Consider the following 23417-nt stretch of genomic DNA (forward strand, 5'->3'; position numbering starts at 1 on the left):
CGAATCCGGCCTGTGGTCCTTTCCGCATGTCAATTCTCTCTCTCCCCCTTTCAACACTGTCCTGTCAATAAAATGCTTAAAAAATGCCCCCAAAAAAATAACATTTAAAAAAAAAAAAAAAAAAATGTCATAGTATGCCATAAAAGTTGTCATGAAAAAATGTCGTTGTATGTCTTAAAATGTACAAGAATGTAATGTAATGATTTTTTATGATATTTTTATGGCATTCTCTACGATGACTCATGACATTTTTTATGATATTAAAACAGGACTATGCTGCCCCCCGGCTGCTATCAGCGACTACAAAGCATTAATGCCGATCTCCCGATCGTATCCCTAAAGATAACTCCTCATTTCAACTTCACAAATGAGCCGTTCTTTGTCCATTTCAGGGCTTTCAAAGTGAGCGACAGGAATAAATAGAAACCGGGCGTCTGACAAAAGTTCAGTCACTCTGCATCGTTCGCCAGTTAGAACACTCCAGTAGAAAACAATGCAATCAAACTGATTTTGACATACTATGCTATGATTTTTTTATGGCACACTATACTATGACATTTGTAAGACTTCATCTGCGACGGGCAGATGCATTATGTTTTCAGGTCGTCCATCCGGTCCATTATCGTGAACGCGATTTCTCAGGAACGTCTTGAGCAAAAAATGTTCTAATTGAGCACAAATGTCCACCTGGACTGAAGGATGATAACATTTTGATGTTCAAAGGTCGAGGTAACCGACCTCACGATACACAATTTTGGCATAACTCAAGAACTCAAAAGCTACTTATAATTTCACACAAATGTCTAATATGAAAAAATTAATTGAAGACAACAACATTGACATTTTTATGACTTTTTTCAACACATTATACTATGACTTTTTCCAACATAATATATGACTTTTTGGACATACTATACTATAACTTTATTTGATTTTTTTTCAACCATAATATGCTATCTTTTTTTTACAGACTATACTGTGATTTTTTTATTTTTTCGACCTACTATAGTATGGATTTTTTTGACAGACTAAACTATGACTTTTTAAAAAAGAAAATGTTCACCTACTTTACATACATACTTTAACCTTTTTTAATTTTTTTGACATACTATACTAAGACTTTTTTTCAACATACCATACTCTGACTTTTTGTTTGACATGCTATACTATGTCTTTTTTATTTTGTCAACATACTATACAATGACTTTTCTTCGACATGCTACACTATGAATTATTTTCGACTTACTATACTATGACTTTTTAAAAAAATGTCGACGAACTATGACTTTTTTTTGACATACTATACTATGACTTTTTTCGACAAACTATACTATGGCTTTTTTATTTTTTTGACATACCATACGATGACTTTTTTTCAACATGACTTTTTAAAATCTTTTTGTCATATAATATGAAGTTTTTTTTTCAACATACTATCTTATGAATTTTCTGACATACTATAATATGATTTTTAAAGATTTTTCAACATACTTTATTATGACTGTAAAATGTTTTTGACATATACTGTAACTTATGTATTTTTTCGACATACTTTGAGTTTTTTTTTTAACATACTATACTAATTTTTTTATTTTTTTTCGGCATAATATACTATGACTTTTTCGACATACTATGCTATGACTTTTTATTTTTCGACAGTATACTACACTAACTTTTTTTCGACATACTATAGTATGACTTTTTTTTAAAATTGACATACTATACTATGACTTTTTTTCAACATGTTATACTATGACTTTAAAAAAATTTACGTACTATGACTTGACATACTATAATATGACTATTTTTTGACATTCTATACAATTACTTTTTTTCGACATACTTTACTATGACTTTTTAAAAATTTTCGACAGACTACTGAATTTTTTTTTGACATAGTATACTACAGTATAACTTTTTCTCGACATACTATACTGTGACTATTTTTTTCGACATACTATACTATGACTTTTTTTATTTTTCAACATACTATACTATAACTTTTTTTTCGCCTTACTATAGTATGACTTATTTTTTCGACATACTATAATATTACTTTATTTTTTGACATACTATAATACTACTTTCTAAAATTTTTCGACAGACTATACTGTGACTTTTTTTACATACTATACTGTTACTTTTTTCGACATACTCTTGACTTTTTTTTAAAATGTCGACATACTATACCTTTTTCGACGTACTTTGCTATGACTTTCTTTCGACATACTATGTTATGGCTTTTTCTCGACATACTATACTATGACTTTTTTTCAACATATACTCTGACTTTTTTTTTGACATACAATAATGACTTTTTTTTTTTTTTCAACATACTACACTGACATACTAGACTTATTTTTTCGATATACCATACTATGACTTTTATACATACTATAGTATGACTTTTTTTCGAAATACTATAGTATGACTTAAAAAATAATTTTGACATACTATATTATTACTTTTTGTCGACATACTATACTATGACTTTTTCGTCATACTATTCTATGGCTTTTTTTATTTTTTCGACATACCATATTATTACTTTATTATTTTTTCGACATATTATATTCTGACTTTTTTTTCAAAATACTATACTATAACTTTAAAAAAAAAATTAGACATACTCTACCATTACTTTTTTATGTTTTCAACATACTATACTATGATTTTTTTTTTTTTTTGCCACATAAGTGGCACGAACTACTCAAAGTTTAAGCACCTGGGTTAGGGTTTGTTCTTAAGTACAATACTTACAGTAAATTAACTTAGTTAGAGTCTATTCCACCACAGAACCTACACATCTGGGCTTAAAACCACCAGTACTTACTGGTTTTGTTACATAAAGTATAACTGCTGTTCCGTCATTTCAGTGAAATGCTGTAGAAACAAAGTTAAATATGTAACATACTGTATACGTCTGAAAAGCTTGGAACTTCTTCAGCCAGTTAGCCAGATGATTGACCTTCACATCAACAGAAGTATACCATCCCAGTGTAACTTGGACGGACGGGGAGGCCCCTAGGAAGCCTGACAACAGTCGAGGAAAAAAAAAGATGAACACAAAAGGAAATTAGCATTATGCTATGTTGTCAGAATAATATCTGACAGTCTGCAGACTTTTTGACCGGTGGATTTGCCGCAGCCTGCCTCAGAGCTTCAGAGCTGTCCAGGTGTCTTCTGTGGATGTTTGGGAGATACTGAAGTTAATTTGTACAGACACCCGAGTCTAAGCACTTTTTTTACAACGTACTATACTATTGACTTTTTAAATTGTTTTTCAACATACTATATTGACATTTTTTCCGTCATACTATATTATTTTTTTTCCAACATACTTTACTATGACATTTTTTCAACATACTATACTATGACTTTTTTATGGCATACAATATGGTTTTTTTTTGGTAAAAAAAAAGAAAAAAGTCACAGTATAGTATGTTGAAAAAATGTCGGAGTATGCCATAAAAATGTCATGAAAAAGTAGATCATAAAAAAATAAATTAAAAAAAATCATAGTATACTATGTCAAAATAGTCATAATGTAGTATGTCGATAATAAGTCACATTATAATAGGTCATAAAAAGTCATACTATGGTATGCCAGAAAATTTTCTTTAAAAATGTCATAGTATAGTATGTACAGTATATATTATTCCAGAAAATAGCAAAGCTTTCTCTCTAAATGTTGAGGGGGAATTACATCCTTGAAGTATAAAAAATATTCGTAGTCTGTTGATGTGTTTCTGATATTAAATGCTTTATTATTAATTTCATAAAATAGCTTTGATGTACAAATTACAAATTTAAAATAAAATGGATTTCATGCAATAAATCACTATATAAGATAAATACGCTCAAATAAATATACACCTTGACTTATTGTACGTTTCTTCCTTTTCAGATCCAGAGAGTAGATGTTGCTGCCTTCAATAAGACCTAAGCTCCACCAGTTGTTTACCTGCTCCACCAAAGTGCTGCTGGGGCTTTTGGGTTGCACAGTTATTAAAATGACAAACATCTGTCTGAATTTCATTATAATTCCCAACCAAACGTAAATATGTTGAAACCCATACTTGCAAGGTTACTTGAGAACTGTTGATGGAGTGCACTCATCTGTATATTTAAAGAGAGCACAGCCTCAAAGAAGAGCTCAAACCCACCCAAAACCCTGGGTATACAGGCTGGGTGAATGTAGTCTTGACTTTATGGAGTAAAACCACTGCATCAGAAACATTATAGAAAGACAAAGTCCCACCCCTAAAGTCCAGATACACTCCTATTCTGGTGCAGCAGGTGGCGGCGACGGTTACACTCTCCTTGTTGTGCTGAAATGAACAGGCCAAATGAGAGCAGTCCAGGCTCCAGGATTTGGAGTTATGTCCAAGCTTGCAGTCGCTCCCTCCTCCACTCCTGCCCATGTTTTTGTAGCAGACGCCGATGGAAACCCCTCCATTACCAGCCCACTCTACCTCCCAGTAGCAGCGTCCAGCCATCCCAGCTCTGCACAGCACCTGGGCCCAGCTGGAGAAGCGATGTGGGTGGTCTGGGTAGGGCTGTGGCTCCGACCGTGTGGTCACTGCTCTTCGACTTTCAGAGAGGCTTAGATAAGGGTTGGCTGTGTTCGGGTCTAGGATTATATCTTTGTGATCTGGACACAGTAGATGCACATTGTCAGACTAATAACAATACTGGTCATTGGTTTTCATAAAGATGGATGTTACTTAGGGTTTATAAAATAATTGTACTCACATTGTAGAAAATCAGCTCTTGTCTTCGGTTCTGAGTTATATGGTATGTCAGTGTCTTTTGCTGTTAGACAGATGTAGGGGATAACACATTAATTTAAAAAAAAAAATTAAATACAAGAAAATAAAGTATTGGAGTGGGAGGTGCTATGTCGGATGGTTCCTGGTTCCAGAAGTCAAATGTACACTCTTTTTCCTATAGACAATGTTACATGACTCACAGTAGGAGCACTTCTGCTGTTTGGATCAGCATTAACACTTCTGGTTAAATCATCAGTATTAAAGATTTCACATTCCTTCAGAAATATCTGGTTCTCCCATTCACAAAAAAATTGAAGGTACAAGCCTGTGTACGTAAAAACTTAAAAAAGGTAGACATTAACTACAACTCCAAAGGTGCATTTCAGCGTTTAAATTCTGGGTCAATTGTGGATGAATTCAGCAACTATATGCCGTCTTTTGGTCTCAGCTGTAATGACAAAGTCGTTTTGAATTTGCTAACAGTCTTCTCCATGGCAACAGTGGCCAAGGCTGATGGGTTTTGTAGTTTTTAGACCACTCTGCCATGCTAAAATAACTCACAAAACATGATTTCTCAGAAACAAAGTCGAAATAATTAAAACTGGTGGCCATAACATAAACCCACAGGATCGTTACATTGTCTGGTTGAGTCCTGTGTTTCTATGTTAAGTTGAGGATATTATGTAAAGATGAAATTGAAATGGGAAAACAGAAATGGTTACAGAATGTACAGAACACTTGAGGAACCAGCGACTCCTCCCACTTCATGTGTCTCTTATTGACAGAAACTCAACTGACAGTTAGCTAAGCCCTGCAAATCCATCAAGTCATGCAGCTTTTTAGAAAGATCCCGAGGCTTTTTAGGTCAGGTAGAATCCAACATTATCTCCGTTGATCCAGTTTGTGTGCTTGCTTCTATGGCTGCAGCACAGTGTGTTTGCCGATTTGTTTCACAAGTGGCAACACAGGGTGTTGAAATGGGCAGTGGACGCGATTCACACAGGCCAAAAATACAAAAAGACGTTCCGGACCGGAATGGAAATTTTCAAAAGGAGAACATACTGGCTGTAGCATTGTTGTCAGAGAAACCAGTATTTCAATTTAGTATGTTTCCTTAATCTCTGATGACATATCATGGTTATTTTATGATTTAATGCAGTAACTATATTTCATATTGTTCCTTTAAACCTTCCCTTTCTGGCAAGGCACACATCCAGTTAACTAGAATTAGTTAACTAGAATTAGTTAACTGGATTAATTAGATTACATCCATGTCTGTCCAAAATGTCATCACTTCATCATTTTATCCTATTAGACAATTGTGTGAAACTGGCATTGTGCATTCTTGAGTTATGGTCAATGACATGTTTTGTGAGGTCACAGTGACTTTGACCTTTGACCATCAAGCAAATTCCACCTATGACAAAGGCAACGGTGGCAAATTTTCAGTGATCTATAGGTCAGGGTTTGACTTCAGACAGAGTACACAAAAGCTGGCTTGACCGCAGAGTCGGGTTGTCTTTTTAATGGTGTCAAGCAGACTCATTTTAAATCTGAAATCTTGTAAAAGAGATCTTAAATGTGCCCTTACTGACTACATACAAGACATCGTGCTAAAATAATCCATTCCTTGTATTTACAGACCTTCCGTTCCATAGTTACTTGCCATAATCTCTATAAACAGATTCTGCATTCATGTTGAATCTGTAGGCAACAAAAGGTTTTGGTACCAGAAGCGTTCTGGTTTCCGCTTGTAGTCCGAGTAGTATTGAACAATCACGTTCGAGCAGGCTGTGGTTGGTTGAATGCGGGTAAACAGTCCGCGTGGTGAGCAAAAGAGGCAGAACGTATCGGCAGAAATGCAATCTGAGAACCCACTGGCTATCGTCTGACGATGATTTCGCTTTTTATTGGTTTCAAATTAGCTTGTAAACTGGCTACTCGTGAAACAATCTGGTCTTACACTGTGATTGGACAATCGCTGTTCAGGGGAGGGGTTTAGTCAGTGTAACCACTTAAGAAACTCACTTACCTTTAGTCTTTTCAGATGTACTTTGATTGTTGGTTTCCTTCAGTGAAATTACTTGGAAATGCAGAAAAGCAAATAGTGAGTATTTACTGTTCACAAAATAATCACATTTATGGTAATCATGTGTAAAAGAGACATCATACCTTTATCAGAGATCCTGTTGAATTCTCTTTCAAGTGTTTCATCCAGACTGCCTCTGAGATCAGCCAGGGCTCCTCTCATGGTTTTATACATACTATATTGAAGTGCATCAGTGCTGGGCATCTCCACAGTCTTTGTAGGGAAATGAAGAGACTTGCACTTCTGCAGTGACATGCAACACAGCCAAATTAGAGGACAGTATTTAAATGCAAAAGGCAACAACCCTGACAAAGGTCACACCTTTTAGTTCTGGTTAAAAGCCTGAAAACATGTAGTACAGTGTATACAGTCTGTAGCCAAGTTTTGCAATAATCAATGCTTGAGATTATGTTTTTATTGATGCATTAATGTGTACATCATTTTAATGTTGCAGCTGGTAAAGGTAGGGATCATTTCAATTTATTTATGTATATTTTATATAGATTACTTTATATACTGTTGGGTAGCTTGTGGACTTCCCAAGGGATTAATTAAGTTTTATTAATATAACCTTATTTATTTGTTGATTATATTTTTATATTATTAATCTGAATCTGGAAAGTAACCAGCAATTTAAGTTCTCAATAAAATGTAGTGGAATGAAAAATACAATGTTTGGCTCTGAATTGTAGTGGAGTAGAAGTATAAAGTAGCAGAAAATGGCAATACCCTAGTAGGTACCTAAAAAAATTGAGTAAATGTACTTAGTTACTTCCACCACTGTGATAAATACATGGTTGGAGAGACCTTTTCCCACATCACCGAGTTATGTTTTGCTCCAAACCTGAAAGAAGTTGACGTGGTCCTCAGTGCGAGAAATCTTCTCCAGCTCAGCATCGGTCCTCCTGAGCTCAACGGTCTCCCTCTGCATCTTCTCCAGCAGCTCCTCAGCCTGACTGACAGCTGCTCTCTCCTGGATTCTCATCACCTCCTTCACCTCACTGCTTTGTTTCTCTATGGAGCGGATCAGCTTGGAGAAAATCCTCTCACTCTCCTCCACCGCTGCTTCTGTGGAGTGCTGTGGAGGAGAAACGTTTTCTGTTTTTAGTGGAGGCAGTATGTCAACAGCATACGTAAAGCTCCTATATTTAAAATGCACTCACCTTGATGTATCGGACAACATATCTAAGTTCCTTCTCAGTGTCCTTCAATTTCTGCACAGACTTCAAAGAGGCTTCTTGGAGTTTTTTCTAAGAGAATAAAAAAGATGAATATCGCACAACGCAGTCCCCCAGGCTGCTCAGTCATTTTTTCCCCCCCACAGTTGACTTTCAACTTTTTTGATTTTACAATCAAAGGATTAGATTGCACTGGAAGGCCTTTGGTCTATCAACCTTAACTTTTGACACAGTAACATCAGGGCACAAGATATGGCTGCAGGACAAGGGCACATTTTACATCCCCCAGTTAATATTTGAAATGTTAAGGCCTTCACACCAGGCTATAAAAGACGGATCCTTTAGTGTTTTTATATATATAAATAAAATAATAATAATTTGCCAAAATGAATGAAAAAAAAGACTAAAAAAATGTGTAACCCACAGCTAACCATGCATATAACTCACTGAATGCATGACATCATAATACTTCCTGTTTACATCCCCTAGAGCATTATGGGAACTTCTCATCTCTATCATCAATCCCCAGTGGTGGAAAATATCTAAGAACATTTTCTCAAGAACTGCACTTAAGTACAATTTTGAGGTACTAGTACTTTACTTGAGTATTGCCATTTTCTGCTACTTTATACTTTTACTACATTTCAGAGGGACATATTGTAGCCTACTTCTTACTCCACTACTTTTTTTTTTTAATAATTTAAGTTGCTAGTTACTTTGCAGTTTAAAATTAATAATACAAAGTTTAAATCAATAAATGAATTATAATAATGTTTTATGATCGGTTGAGATAAGACAATTGATCCAAGGTGAAAATCACAAGCTATCCATAAATTAAAATTAGCTCCACCTTTAGCAGCTGCAGCATTGATGTTTTTTTTGCACAATTTAAGACTATACAACATAACATAAAAAAATAAATGAATAATATACAGTGCAGGAAGAGGCAAAAAAAACACTGGGCTTATCTGGAGCCTCCACCTAGAGACAAGGTTAATATAAATAAATAATATGACTACATAATAGTGATAAACAATTAGGACAAGATATACATAATAACAACAATAACAATACAGTAAATATATAAAAAAAGACAAGTGTGTGTGTGTGTGTGTGTGTGTGTGTGTGGTTAGTGTTTGTGAGGATATTGATTTAAATATCTATAAAGACTTCTGGGCAATCGTAACCAAACAAAACATTGTGAGTGGAAAAAATAAATAAATAATACAAATACATGTTTTGATGAACACATTAATGTATCTATAATCATAATCCAGTAATATAATAGGTCTTCTGAAATGGGTGATTCTGTAGCCTATACTTAGTACTTTTACTTAAATAAGATTTTGAATGCAGGACTTTTAGTTACACTGTGGTATTTTATAATTTCACTTAAGTAAACTATTTGAATACTTCTTACACCTCTGTCAATACCACAGCTAAAATAACCCTTGTGATGTCATAATGATGTAATCAATGTTATTTTATCAGACTTAACAAAACTCTTCACTGAAAAGAAAATATCACAGGCTGAGTAGCCTACCCTTTAAAAAAAAAAATCAAATACATACTTTCAGATAAATCCTCTGTCTGGATATTGGTGCACAAACTTAAATAATGTACCTATTTTAAAATCCTAAAATAAAAAGTAAGTAATAATCTAAGTATATCTGACTGCAAAGCAAACGCCCACACAATTTAAATGAATGATTCATTACTGCCTCATGAAAATAATGAAACTCACCTGTTGTGTTGCTCTCTCCTCGAACACGGGGACTGTGTCATGGCCCTTGTGTCTCTCTTTAACGCACTGGGAGCACACACACTGCTGGTCGGTGCGACAGTACAGCCTCAGTGCTTTGTCGTGATGTGGGCACAGTAACTTCTCTCTGGGCTGATCCGCAGCTGGGATCAACTTGTGCTGGCTCTTCCCGTGAAAGCGTTCCTCGTGGACTTTCACGTGAGCCGCGCAGTAAGACTCGGAGCACACCAGGCACGATTTAACAGCTTTGCTTTTACGCACCGTGCAAACGCTGCATTTTATCACCTCCTCGGGTTTTTTGGCCAAGTTTTGAGCTGCAGCTTGAACTCCAGATCGTTGAAACTTCTCCACCACTTCCCCAAGAACTGTGTTTCTACTCAGCTTAGGTCTCGGGTTAAACACCTGCCGGCACTGTGGGCAGCTGTACTGGCCTTTCTGCTTGGCCCTGTTCCAGTAGTCATCAATGCAGTCCAAACAGTAGCTGTGTCCACAGGGGATCGTAACCGGGTCTCTCAAAACCTCCAGACACACTGAACAAGAAAACTGGTCTTCTTCAATAGAAATAGTTGTTGCTGCCATTTCCTCCTCACTCTGAACAGAAACTGGACAAAAGATGGGCGTAGCTTCACAGGTGTGCTGATAACAGGATCAGGTTTCACCTGCTGCACCTGCACCAGGAAGCGTCCAATCACAGCCAGAGAGCCAGCTAATAATAGGCTGTCCCAAATAAAAGAACAACCCTTCTATTGAACCACCTCTCCCCACGTAGATGAGTTCATTTTAGATGCACTAATGTTATTTGACACAAATATTTGACACAAAAGCACTGCACTTTGTGTGTGTGCACACGATCAACCGGTTATTCCACTTCTACACCAGAAACCATAGTGACCATATTTGTTCAAAGCACTATGAAATGTAAAACCAGCCTCCATGCAAATAAACACCACCATTTAAAAAGCCTTTTTGTTTGTACAAGTGTTTTCCTTTTTTAATGTCACAAATCACAATATATTATTACACATGTCTGTAAATCAAAATTATTATTAGAAGTTTTAGTTAAAATATTTAAAAAAGCATAAACTTGTTTAAAAAAAAACACAACCTAAAACGTTACTAAGTTTCAAGGCATTTCCTTTCAAATAATGAAAAAAAAAAAAGATGTAGTGAGTCAGTCCTTCTTCATGCTGCTTTATACTTTAAGTAAATGCATTGTCTATGTATGTTCTGTGGTTCTAAATACTCTTTTCTACCTGCACTATAATACAAGATGCATCTGATTGGTGAAAATACTATTAAATTAATACCAAAAGATGAATTATAAAATGTACAATTCAGTGTCAGTACAGATGTGTGAGAGAAGAGCACTGAGGTATAAAGACATTCAGAACCGTGTAGGTGCGTGTGAAATGTTGATTATGATGTCCACTACGAGTCTATTTCCTCCTTGGGTGAGCGCGTCGCTGAAGGTGCCTCTGTCTGGATCCTGTGGAGAGTTTGGAGCCTGAGCAGACAGAACAGGGATTAGTAGTCTACAGCACCCTGAGGCGATAAAAAAACGCTCACAAATCAAATCACAAATATGTTCCTGGACGTGATCTGTAGCATACTGGTACTGTAAAGTAGCTAAAATGATCTCCACCTAAACCAGCTATAATATTAAAATGCTACTTTCTTAGTTACACATCAGAAATTATAGTCCAGTAATATAATATAACACTCTGACAGGGTTCATTCTGTGGCCTCATGAGTACTTTTACTTTTGATACTTTAAGTACATTCAGGCTGCATTCACATCAGATCAGACGGTGCGGTGAAAATGCCAGTCCTCCCTTTCAAATGTCTTTTTATTTTGAATCCACCCAAGTCGAAACAGAATCAACTTTTGGAGAAATGCAACCCGATGTCACACTGCGGTGACCAATCATGTGACCGGCGATCCAGAGCTGTACAACCCAGCCATGAAGGAACAGAAGACATTAACTGTTGTGTAGTCAATGGGCCATTAAAGTGACTCTCCCACACCCCTGCATAATCATGTGGTAAATCGCCGCAATGCCTGATCTGGTGTGAACGCAGCCTTACCGCTAATACTTCTGTATAAAACTTGTATGTCTGTACAAGTAAAGTGTAAAGGAGTATTTTCATAGTGTGATATTGCAACTTTTATTGAAGTAAAAGATCTCAATACTTCTTCCACCACTGCAGGATTTATGTTTCTTTCTTTCAGTCACTAAAATTGTAACATTTTTGATACGATTTGCATTTGGTTTTCTCGTGTAAAATCGGCTCCGCACAATTTTTAATGCTGATATATATAAAACATTTTGATAATAGCTCTATTTACCGAAAGGTGAGAAGGCAAAGGTGGGCACAGCAGTTCCAGGAGGGAGGAAAGGGTTGAGAGGGCCCACAAGTCTTTGGTCCAGGCCAGGTCGAGGGCACACTGCAGGAACAAAGAGAACAAACACTGTAACACTGCAGAGTCTCAGCTGTCCAAACTGTAAGAATCTGCGGCACTGTCATCCATCCACTTGAGCAGACTCAACAAACTCTATTATAAACAAACAAGTTGGGTAAGGTGTTTGTGCTCTATAATAATGTGGTTAGGATGGGATGCACAAACAGAGTTACATTTAAGACCTTTTTATCACATAGAATGTAATCAAAGTATGAACAAATATCAATATAAAGCAGTGCGGATGATACAACTTAGAATCATCTACCAAGTGCATGAATTTATTGATATTCATATCACAATTTTGTCAATTCTAGTTGATAAATGCATCTTTGATTATCAAAAGTTTTGGGGTGTTTTACCACCTATCTTAAAAGCTGTAATTTTGTGACTGACTCATCCAAATCATATTCTGAAGACAAGCATGAACAGGTTTATAGACTCACTACCGAGTGTTGCCTCCATTTGTACAGCTGATTCACCATCACTGGGCTGTGTTGTGTCCAGCTGTACATCAGGATTTGGAGGACCTACAATCACTATATCTCTCACTGCAAAAGAGAAACAGAGTTGACAGAATAATTTGTATCGGATAAAAACACAAATTTGATGATAACCCCTTTGTATCTAATAACCTCTCTCGTAGATGCTGACAGATCCTCCCTGGCAGACCTCCTGCAACAGTCCTTTAAAATCGGACACAGCTGTCATCACCGGGCCGAAGGTGAGGTTGGGGTCAATGGTGACCGGAGGCAAAGCTGACAGAACAGGTGGAGCGTGGAGAGATTGACAACTCTGGAATAACAAAAACAGAGGCAGAGAGTTTGAGGTGTTGGAAATCTGAGAAAAAAATCAGCCCATTTAGTGTCCAGTGGTGGAAAAGTATTGTTAGCAAAATATACCTTAAAGGAACTATTTGTAACTTTCAGAATTGCTTGTTAACAATGACACCTGTGGCCGTTAAGTCAACGAAAGTCAGCATCGGGCTCGCGCTTGCTCGCTCTTAATAGACACGAACGAGCATCGCTCAAAACAGTGAGGCGACACACGTCAGCTAAAACCACAATATCACTCTATATTTCAGCTGCTTGGCAGTAATGTTAGCTGACCAGACAAAGGTCTCTCCATAAATCAGTGCTGATCCTAGTGTTGGCTTTTCCTGCCTCAGCCTCCGGGGCTGAAGCAGGAAGAGAAACATTAGCGTCTCCGACCGGGTGCCGGTGTCTCCCTCCGGCACCCGGTCAGAAACGATAACGTTTCTTGCTGCGGAGCCCCGTCACTTCACAAGACACGGGAAACCACTGTTGGTCTGGAGGAGCTGCAGCAGTTATTTCTGCACAAACGTCCACTGTACATTCACTAGATATTCTCAGAGCTAAACTAACTCTTCTGCAGTGTGTAGTGAGCGCGCGTTCACGTCTAGAGGTGGTGCGAGAACTCGCGCGGTGTGTGAGTGAGGCAAGCAGGCAGAGGAGCAGAGACTCCGGCCACACGCGAGTGCGCATGGGATCCCGACCCGGTAGATTTATACGTGTAAGAAGTTACAAACAGTCCCTTTAAGTATCAAAAGTACTCAATATGCAAAAAATTGTTTATTTGATGGTGTTTTATTATATATATATATATATATATAAAAAGAACCTAGTCAGATTCTGCCAAACAAACTTTGTGTCAAACACATTTTTTACCATTCTTCGTCTGAAATTTCTTTAGCTGATTCCCATTTGGTTTTTTTTATGTATAGTGTTGAGCTTTCTCTATTCTCCCTTTCCACTACAATCTGGGCGTTGTTACCTGAAGGAAACGGACATGGTCCTCAGTGTGGGAAAGTTTGTCCAGTTCAGCCTCGTTCTTTTTGAGCTCAGCGATCTCCTTCTGCATCTTCTCCAGCAGCTGCTCGGCCTGACTGACGGCGGTCTTTTCCTGGGCTTTGATCAGCTCTCTCACCTCGAAACGCTTCAGCTCGATCGACCGAATCAGTTCGGTAAAGACAGCGTCGGTCTCCTCGGCTGCTGCCCGAGCAGAGCGCTGGAGGGAGACACAAAGCAACATACAGCAGGCATTGTCTAAATTGTCTAATTATGAACTGTTCACACAACTCTGGAAGAGGTGAGACATATTTTTAGCATCTATGTAGCGATCTACTGTATTTATATATCAGACCGAGCCGGATGTTGCCACTTACAGTGAGAGAGAAAATGGCTTGTCTGATCTCCTGGGCTTCCTTTTCCCTTTCATGAATTCTCAGCTGAGAGCTCTGCTTCATGTCACCAATCTGCCTCTGAGGAAAAATATTATGAAAAATGAAATCAAAGTCCCTCTTCACTTCATGGAGATCTCAGCATCTTTATGGTTCCATTACTACGTGCTGGATTTTGCAAATACAACGACTACTGGATTCATTATATTGTTCTCTAGAGACTGTTTAAAATATCTTGCCAGATTTGCGAAGCCTTTACTCCGTTTATGAAAATAGAAAGTAGATTTCATTGCTTTATCTCCATCAAGACCATATTCAATTCAGTGTCAAATCATAACAGAAGTTATTTTAAGACGCTTTTCATATAGAGCAGGTCCAGACCTATACTCTATAATTTAGAGAGACCCAACAAGAGACCCCCAAAGAGCTTGCATTCTTATGCGACAGTGGCAGGAAAAAACTTGGCCTCGACCATATCAGACTTTAGACACATTAGATTAAAAAAAGGAATCTATTTAGACATTTCAATTTTAGATTTGATTATCATGGACACTCTAGATAATCCAGTTTGTGAAACCTTTAAGTAATTTGTTAAAACAGGAAAAACTGCATTTTGTACCCTTTTCTCCATGCTGACCACATCAGACCAGGTCAACAAGTAATGCAGTCTTTTGGTTTAATATTGGACTAGATTAGATTATGGAAAAACTGGGTTATTTTACTTTTAAAAACAGGAAGAAATGGCAATTTCACAGTTTTTTTCCGCAACCAAGACCACATTAGTCCAGATCTGTACACATTACGAGAAGGTTTGAAATTGTATTTATTTTGCAGATATCAAAACATTATACTTTGGGTATTTTAATGTATTGTAGTTGTTTTATTTAATGTGGAACCAATATATATTTGTGTGTGTTGCTGTGAATTTCTGTTTGTCCATATATACTTATATTGAATATGTTCATTTCCTAAAAAACAGACCTTGATCTAACTGTTTAGGATTAAATACAAAAAAAGTTGTGAAGCCTTTAAGGAATTTGTAAAAACAGAAGTAAAAGACATCTCACAGCTTTTACACCATGTAGATCACATCACACCAGGTCTAGATCAACAAGTAATGCAGTCTTTTGGTTTAATATTGGACTAGATTAGATTAGTGAAAATGGGTTATTTTACTTTTAAAAACAGGGGAAAAAAGGCAATTTCACATTTTTTTCCGCAACCAAGACAGAGATTTTGCAGATATTAAAACATTATACTTTGGGTATTTTTAATGTATTGTACTTGTTTTATTTATTTTATTTAATGTGGAACAAATGTATATTTGTGTGTGTTGCTGTGAATTTCTGTTTGTCCATATATTTATATTGAATATGTTTATTTCCTGAAATATAATACAAAAAAGTTGTGAAGCCTTTAAGCAATTTGTAATTTGTATTTGCGTTTACACCATGTAGATCACATCAGACCAGGTCTATATACCAGCCTAGACCACCAGCCTTATCTTGAATCAATCAAGATGATTTGATTGAATCGATTACCTGCTTCTGCTGCATCTCGGCCTCAATCAGCACCGTGTCGTGGCCCTTGTGTTCGTCCGTCAGACACAGGTAGCAGATGCACTGCTTGTCGGTGCGGCAGTACACCTCCAGCAGCTTGTCGTGTCGACCGCAGATCGTCTCCTGGAGCTTCTTGGAGGCCGACACCAGCTTGTGTTTCTTGAAGGCAGCGGACTCGTAGTGTGGCTGCAGGTGGACGTCGCAGTAGGAGGCCAGACACACCAGACAGGACTTCACAGCTTTGTGTTTCCTCCCGGTGCACACGTCGCAGCACACGTCGTCGGCCTCAGCGAAGCTTTGGCTCACAGACGTCGGCGTCGTCGTGGGGACTTCTTGGAGTCCAGTCTTCTTGAATTTCTCCACCACGTCGGCCAGCATGGTGTTCCTGTTGAGCACCGGCCTCGGGTTGAAGCTGTGTCTGCACTGCGGACACACGAAGATGCCCAGGTAGTCGTCCTGGTCCCAGTAGTTATTGATGCAGCCCGAGCAGTAGCTGTGTCCGCAGGGGATCGTCACAGGGTCCCGCAGCACGTCCAGACACACCGAGCAGTTCAGCTGGTCCTTGTCCAGAACCACTCCGGCTTGAGCCATCGTCGAAAACACGCTGAAGTTTGGCGTTGGATTAGATTTAGAGTGAAAACACACAACAGGAATCCAGCTGACAGAGAGCTGCTGCTTTGTTTACAGGAAGTGAAACGTAGGGGGGCGTGGTCACAGCAGAGGCGTCACCGGAAACGGAAGCAGGGGATTTAATCTTTTTTATTTTTTTTATTTAAAAATGACAGTATCCATAGTAACAGCAGAAAACATTTAAAACATTTGCATACAAAAGAAGCATAGCGAAAATATAAACAAAGAGCTGTGCCAAACAAAAAAAGGACAACAGAAATGAAACAAAACCAACATAAAATAAAATTAAAAAAAAAAAAACACAATAAAAAAAAAAAGTAAATAAATAATAATACAAAAAGACCACGAGAGAGTATGACAATAATTTCACCTGAAAACTTTAAAGATATTCTGACAGAGAGCTGCTGCTTTGTTTACAGGAAGTGAAACGTAGGGGGCGTGGTCAGAGCAGAGGCGTCACCGGAAACGGAAGCAGGGGATTTAATCTTTTTTTTTTTTTTTTAAATGACAGTATCTGGAATTATATCTGTCAACAATTTCTTCCTCACATAACAAAAAAGCAATGAAAACAATGAATGTATGCAATATTTTTAAAGCTTTTAAGTGAAATAATTGTCATACTCTGTCGTGGTCTTTTTTTATTATTATTTATTTATTTTTTATTGTGTTTTTTTATTTATTTATTATTTTATGTTGGTTTTGTTTAATTTCTGTTGTCCTTTTATGTTTTAGACCAGGTCTAGATCAACAAGTAATGCAGCTCTTTTGGTTTAATATTGGACTAGATTAGATTAGTGAAACTGGGTTATTTTACTTTTAAAAAACATGAAGAAATGGCAATTTCACATGTTTTTCGCAACCAAGACCACATTAGTCCGGATCTGTACACATTACAAGAAGGTTTGAAATGTTATGTCATCAACAAATAAATTATGATGTATTATTATTATTAAAGATAAGACTTTATTGCATCTATATGCATCGATAAGATAAGATAAAATATTCCGTTATTAGTCCCGCAGTGGGGAAATTTGCAGTGTACAGCAGCAAAGGGGATAGTGCAAAAAACAAGATGCATCAGCTAAAAGAGCTAAACAAAATGTAACAAAATATGAACCATTTAAATAGAAGGAAGTATAAAAATAGGAGCAGTATATACAGTATTGACAATAAACAGACTATTAACAAAATTGCACAAGTGGAAAATGATATTGCACAATGAGAATGAAATTAAATTCCACCTGAAAATATTGCACAGTATGAATTACACCTTAGTAGTAATAATGATAATGATATTATCAGACAGTTATTGTCAGTTTTTGTGTGTGTAAGCGTAAGTGGTCTACTGGGAGCAGTGCTGGTTGTGGTCTATTGGCAGCAGTGCTGGTTGTGGTCTACTGGGAGCAGTGCTGGTTGTGGAGTCTGACAGCTGCAGGAAGGAATGACCTGTGATAGCGTTCCTTCACACACTTTGGGTGGAGCAGCCTGTCGCTGAAGGAGCTCTCCAGTGCTGAGATGGTGTCCTGCAAGGGGTGGGAGTCATTCTCCATCATGGATGACAGCTTAGCCATCACCGTCCTCCTCTCTCCCACCACCTCCACTGGGTCCAGGGCACATCCCAGGACAGAGCTGGCCTTCCTGATCACTCTGTCTAGTCTCTTCCTCTCCGCAGCCGAGATGCTGGCCTTCCTGATCACTCTGTCTAGTCTCTTCCTGTCCGCAGCTGGGATGCTGCTGCCCCAGCAGACCACTCCATTAAAAATGGTAGATGCCACCACAGTGTCATAAAAGGTCGATGATTATGATTCAACAATATCACACATTTTTCTGCCATTCTGCATAATGAATACTTTTACTTTTTGTACTTTAAGTTTATTTGATAGTAATATTTTTGTATGTTTACTTAAGTAACAATTTGAATGATGGACTTTTACTTGTAACGGAGTATTTCTACACTGTGGTATTGCTAAAGATCGGAGTACTTATTCCGCCACTGGTAATACTTAATGTATATTTTGAAAGAATAAAAATAAATATTCAATTACAAGTAAAGCTCCTCCATCCGATCCCATTTCAAAGTCTTTTATTACAACAGACATTATTATTACTGATGTATTAACGTGTAAACAGCATCTTTATGTTGTAACTGATCAAGATGGAGTTCATTTTAAACTACTTTATATATTGTTAGGTAGTTTAATCTATAACGATGTCTCATGTTTTGTTAAAATCATTATGAAAAAGAAATAATTTAATATACACTTTCCACCACTGCCAAAAGCCATGTACTACACTCTGGAAAGAAAGTACATTTAACTTCATCTAAAGGAACGCCACAGGGCACCGACATCTAGTTTGACCAAAAAGGAAACAAATTCTTCAACACAGAAACTTCAGGGGTAAAAAAGAGCTGTGTGTAGAGAGTAAACATCCGCTTCAATTTGTTGAGTTCCTGAAGAACATACTTCACATGCTTACTGTACTGGTCAAATATACATATCCAGTAGCCTTATTGAGCTGTAAATACTTAGTGAGGTACAAATACTGGTCTTCAATATAGTACCGCAAACCACAGTACATTAGTAGCTCGGGTTATTGATGAATAACAAGCACTTAAAAGGCAAGCCCAGTCACAGAAACATAGTTTCCAATGCATTTTTAATTTAAAATTCCTTTAAATAATTAACAAACACAATAAATAAAGTTTGGTACATTAACCCATTTCAATAGATCATAAATAATATAAGTGCGGAAAATAAAAGGACAGTGAACATCTTCAAACAAATCATTTTCAGTGTATCAACAACATAAATAACAGGTTCGACAGGTTGTTTCCTCTTCATACAGAACAATACATTACTTTGGTCACAAAATAAAGCTTTGATGCATTAAAGGGAAGGTTCCACATTTCAAAAGGCCAAGCATCATCCTAACATCAGTGGTTCTTTTGCGTTGCAGGTTCTGAAAAGTTGCCAGCAACCTCATATCAGCATTATGCCTGTTAATTTTAATTTGAGCACCTTCTCTTCAAATTACATGCAATTCCAATCATAAAGCCCGCCCTTTAAATGCATGTATTAGACATTCGGTAAAAGAACGATACAGTACTGTTTAAATGATCCTTCAAAATCAAACATTCCCTTTGAGGTCGATTGTTTGTCTACTCACTTGGGTTACTTCTATACAAAATGCTGATGGGAATATAATTGTCAGTACATGTTCATTATGTCCATTCAAGTATTTCATCACACCTACACTTTCTTCTTGTAAAAATGAATAATTCTCTGATCATAACTGTAAACTACGGCTAATCAAGAGAAACAGGCACAAAAAAAATCGGATGTTTGTTTTAAAACATGCATCGATGTCGGTGGAAGATTAAATTTCGCTCTACATGCTTATCTGAAGTTCGAGGATTTTGCTAAAATGAAAATGAAGATGTCTAATGCCAGTCTATAATCTGCAAGGATAAAGCTATGTTCTTGTGTCACTTTATTCTGAGAGAACTTTCAATACGATGCCAATGCACGGTGCGTTTTAAAACATGGAATACCCTACGGTTCAAGTTTTCATAAGTTCAATATATCTGTTCACATCATAAAAAAAAATATACGGCAGGAAGGATCGAACCAAAAACAGAGATAAATGGAATCTTGTAAGTCAACTAAAAACTCTCTAAAGTACGATGTTTAACTGTTTGTGTGCATGTATGTATACTGTGCGTGCAATGCTAATGATATGTGGACCTACACTCATGACACATGGTGTCATGGCGTGGGGTTTCACTTGTTCTTCTCTTCCAGTCCGCTCTCTGCTCTCAGAGCCTGGCTGCTGGCTGAGATGAAGCTGATCCAGTGTTTGAGGTCTTCAGGAAGCTCGGGGCACTCGATCTGCACACCAACACAAAGTTAGCAGAACGCCAAAGTAGAATAAAGTCAAAGTCTAGAGCTGACACTATTAGTCAATTGACAGACAATTAATTAGCAACAAGTTTGATCATTTTAAGGTTTTTGTTTTTAAGGAAAATGCAAAACATTCCCAGGTTTCAGCTTCCCAAAATGTGTTCTTCTTTGTCTTGTGTGATAGAAAACTGAATATCTTTGGATTTTGGACAGCCAGTTGCACATAATGTAACATAACATTTGAAGGATTTACCTTGGGTTTTAAGAATGTGTGATGGATGTTTTTCACTACTTTTTAGGCCAAACAGTAGAGCTGAAATGATTGATTATTCAATCATTCCATCGACGGAAAAATGGTCAGTTATCCCTTTAAGTTATTTCTCAAACAATACTACCAAATATTTTCTACATCCAGCTCCTCAACATTGCAAATCTGCTGTTATTATTTGTCTAATTCAATAGTAAAAAGAATATTTTTATGTTCTTGAGTGTTGTTTGGGGAAAAAACAACAATTTGATAACACCACTTTGGGCTTTAAGAAACTGTAATGCATTTTTCAGTAGTTTTATGACGTGATTAACGATTAATGATTAGCAGATTAATCAGTGATGAAAATAATCATCAGTTGTAGCCCTACTACAGTCATACAAATACTTTTTGCCATTCCTCACCTTCCTTTTGCAGACAAACTCGATGATGGTCTCCGGGCTGCAGTGCACCACATTCTGTCTGCAGAGCATGACAGCAGAGACAAAACCATCTTTCTTGGACACAAAGCGCTGCTCCACATAAAACGCCTTCTCATCCCATCCCACTATTTTGGTCCGAATCTCAAAAGCCTCACGGAAGGCCAGGGAGCGCCGGTACCGGATGGTGGAGGCCCCTACCACCATTCTGGCCCCCAGTTTGCGCGAGGCTATGAACAGCCCGTTTCGCATGTAATGGTGGAAGCGGGCAAAGTCACACTCCCGTAGATATCGGGAGTTGTTCATGTGGCCCATGTAGTCCAAATCATGTGGAAGGACCATGCCATCAATGCTTTGCTCAGCCAGCAAGTCCCATATTCTGGGTTGGAACCACGCCTGGATGAACACCTGGGCCCCCCGTAGGAAGTACCATACATCCAGAGTGCAGAAGAGCAGGAGGAGGGCACCCAGCACCAGCAGCAACATCTCTCTGGAATGACAGTCCAAAAAAGATAAACCTTTAATGATTCCCAGCGGGGAAATTTGGTTGTTGTAGCAGCACAATGACAGCAATAATACAGATGAATAGAGAAAGTAAAATAAATAGCACAGCAATATAACACAATATAGAATTGAATACAATATATATATATATATATATTTCTTCTGCACTATATATATATACACTTCACTTTTTTTAATAGTCGTGTATCACAGCTGTTACCCTGCACTATATTCAGTTTTAACAGTTTTCTTCATCTCCTTGTGTTTTTATATCTGGTATATTTTTTTGTACTTTGCACTATTAACTTTTTTACTGCCTTTTTACTAACATGTTTTGCACTATGGAACTGTGATGCTGGAAACTTGAATGTCCCTCGGGATCAATAAAGTTACTATCTAGCTATCTATCTATCTATCTATAGATATATATATATATATTTTAAAGTACAGTATGGTATATTATATTCTAATAATATATTATATTAATACATATCAGTGACAATAATAAAAAACTAATTTAAAGGGCAACTTATGTCACATATTACAATAGCATATATGTATGTATATATATTCTGTATATATACATACATATATATACATGTATATATATATATATATATATATATATATATATATATATATATACACATATACATATACATATACACATATACATATATATTATTATTTATTTTTTTAAGTATAGCATGGTATATTATATTCTAATAATATACTATTTTAATACATATCAGTGACAAGAATCAAAAACTAATTTAAAGGCAACTTATGTCACATATTACAATAGCAATTCCAAAGTTTATGACTGAGAAATTTTCTTAAAAAAAAAAAAAAAAGCTTACATAAAGAAGCTGTTTACTAAATTCATCATGACCACACTCAACATTTAACCAAATGCTCCTTTGACCTCATCAATGTCAGTGCAGATGTGTAGAAAAACAAGAGTTTAGTAGAGTTTTTTTCACTCGCTGGCTTAATATTATAGCTACAAATATTGAAGCATCACATCCCCATAATAATCATCCACTTCAACCTTGAACAGCTCAGTTCAGTTCAGATGAACCAACCTGCTGTGACAGCTGAATCTGTTAGCCTAGCTGCTAGCTGCCTGCAGTGTGTGGCCTTGCAGTATAGAGATACACTCTGGACGCATGAAAGTCGCTATTATATTACGTTTTCTCACTCTCAAAATTTAATCAATAACCACAAATACTGTATAATTATGTTGTTGTGGCTGTAGCGCTCACCGTGCGTCCAGAAGAGAGTGCTACCATGGGATGCGATGTGCGGTGTAACTTGAAGAAACCGGTAGGATGAATGAACATGACTACCGGGTCTGTGACGACACTAGCTCTTCTTCCTCTCTCAGTTTACTGGCGGATCGCAACCAACTTTAAGCTGCATACCGCCACCTACTGTACAAGAGGGTGTAACATCATGTCAGTTTACACATTACTGCTACTCTTAAATTCTACCCACTCACAAGTTAAAGAGTGACATATAGATGTAAATTGTTCCTTCTGCTGAATCACATCCTGAAACTTGCTCTCATTTTTTCTGGTCCTGTAGATTTACATGTGAATTGTGGAAAGATGTCAATAATTTTATACTTGTTATTTAGATTTTGCACTATATTTGAGAAATATTATATTTGGTTG

At 37.1% G+C, this 23417-nt stretch overlaps 3 protein-coding genes across 4 annotated transcripts; all 3 read right to left on the reverse strand.

The window, feature by feature from the left end:
- Window positions 1-4087: 4087 nt before the first annotated feature.
- Window positions 4088-10380, reverse strand: LOC119499052 (tripartite motif-containing protein 16-like). Its single transcript, XM_037788237.1, has 6 exons — window positions 9784-10380; window positions 8025-8111; window positions 7706-7939; window positions 6945-7104; window positions 4262-4654; window positions 4088-4119 (listed from the first exon to the last, which is right to left on the reverse strand). The coding sequence occupies exons 1-6, from the start codon at window positions 10378-10380 to the stop codon at window positions 4088-4090; spliced, it is 1503 nt and encodes a 500-aa protein (XP_037644165.1).
- A 480-nt stretch (window positions 10381-10860) lies between these two features.
- Window positions 10861-16735, reverse strand: ftr67 (finTRIM family, member 67). Of its 2 annotated transcripts, none has more exons than XM_037788071.1 (7): window positions 16001-16735; window positions 14445-14540; window positions 14054-14287; window positions 12895-13054; window positions 12709-12810; window positions 12149-12247; window positions 10861-11305 (listed from the first exon to the last, which is right to left on the reverse strand). In XM_037788071.1, exons 1-7 carry the CDS (start codon window positions 16607-16609, stop codon window positions 11238-11240), a joined length of 1368 nt encoding a protein of 455 aa, XP_037643999.1. In that variant the 5' UTR covers window positions 16610-16735; the 3' UTR covers window positions 10861-11237. The 2 variants fall into 2 exon arrangements, with proteins under 2 accessions (XP_037643999.1, XP_037643998.1); XM_037788070.1 differs by having other exon boundaries at window positions 12706-12810; window positions 16001-16733.
- Window positions 16736-20398: 3663 nt separating this feature from the next.
- Window positions 20399-23334, reverse strand: LOC119499391 (protein THEM6-like). The gene is made up of 3 exons (XM_037788690.1): window positions 23007-23334; window positions 21223-21727; window positions 20399-20538 (listed from the first exon to the last, which is right to left on the reverse strand). The coding sequence occupies exons 2-3, from the start codon at window positions 21721-21723 to the stop codon at window positions 20431-20433; spliced, it is 609 nt and encodes a 202-aa protein (XP_037644618.1). The 5' UTR covers window positions 21724-21727; window positions 23007-23334; the 3' UTR covers window positions 20399-20430.
- Window positions 23335-23417: the final 83 nt, after the last annotated feature.

This window comes from Sebastes umbrosus, chromosome 12 (assembly GCF_015220745.1).
Source record: "Sebastes umbrosus isolate fSebUmb1 chromosome 12, fSebUmb1.pri, whole genome shotgun sequence".
Taxonomy (NCBI): Eukaryota; Metazoa; Chordata; class Actinopteri; order Perciformes; family Sebastidae; genus Sebastes; species Sebastes umbrosus.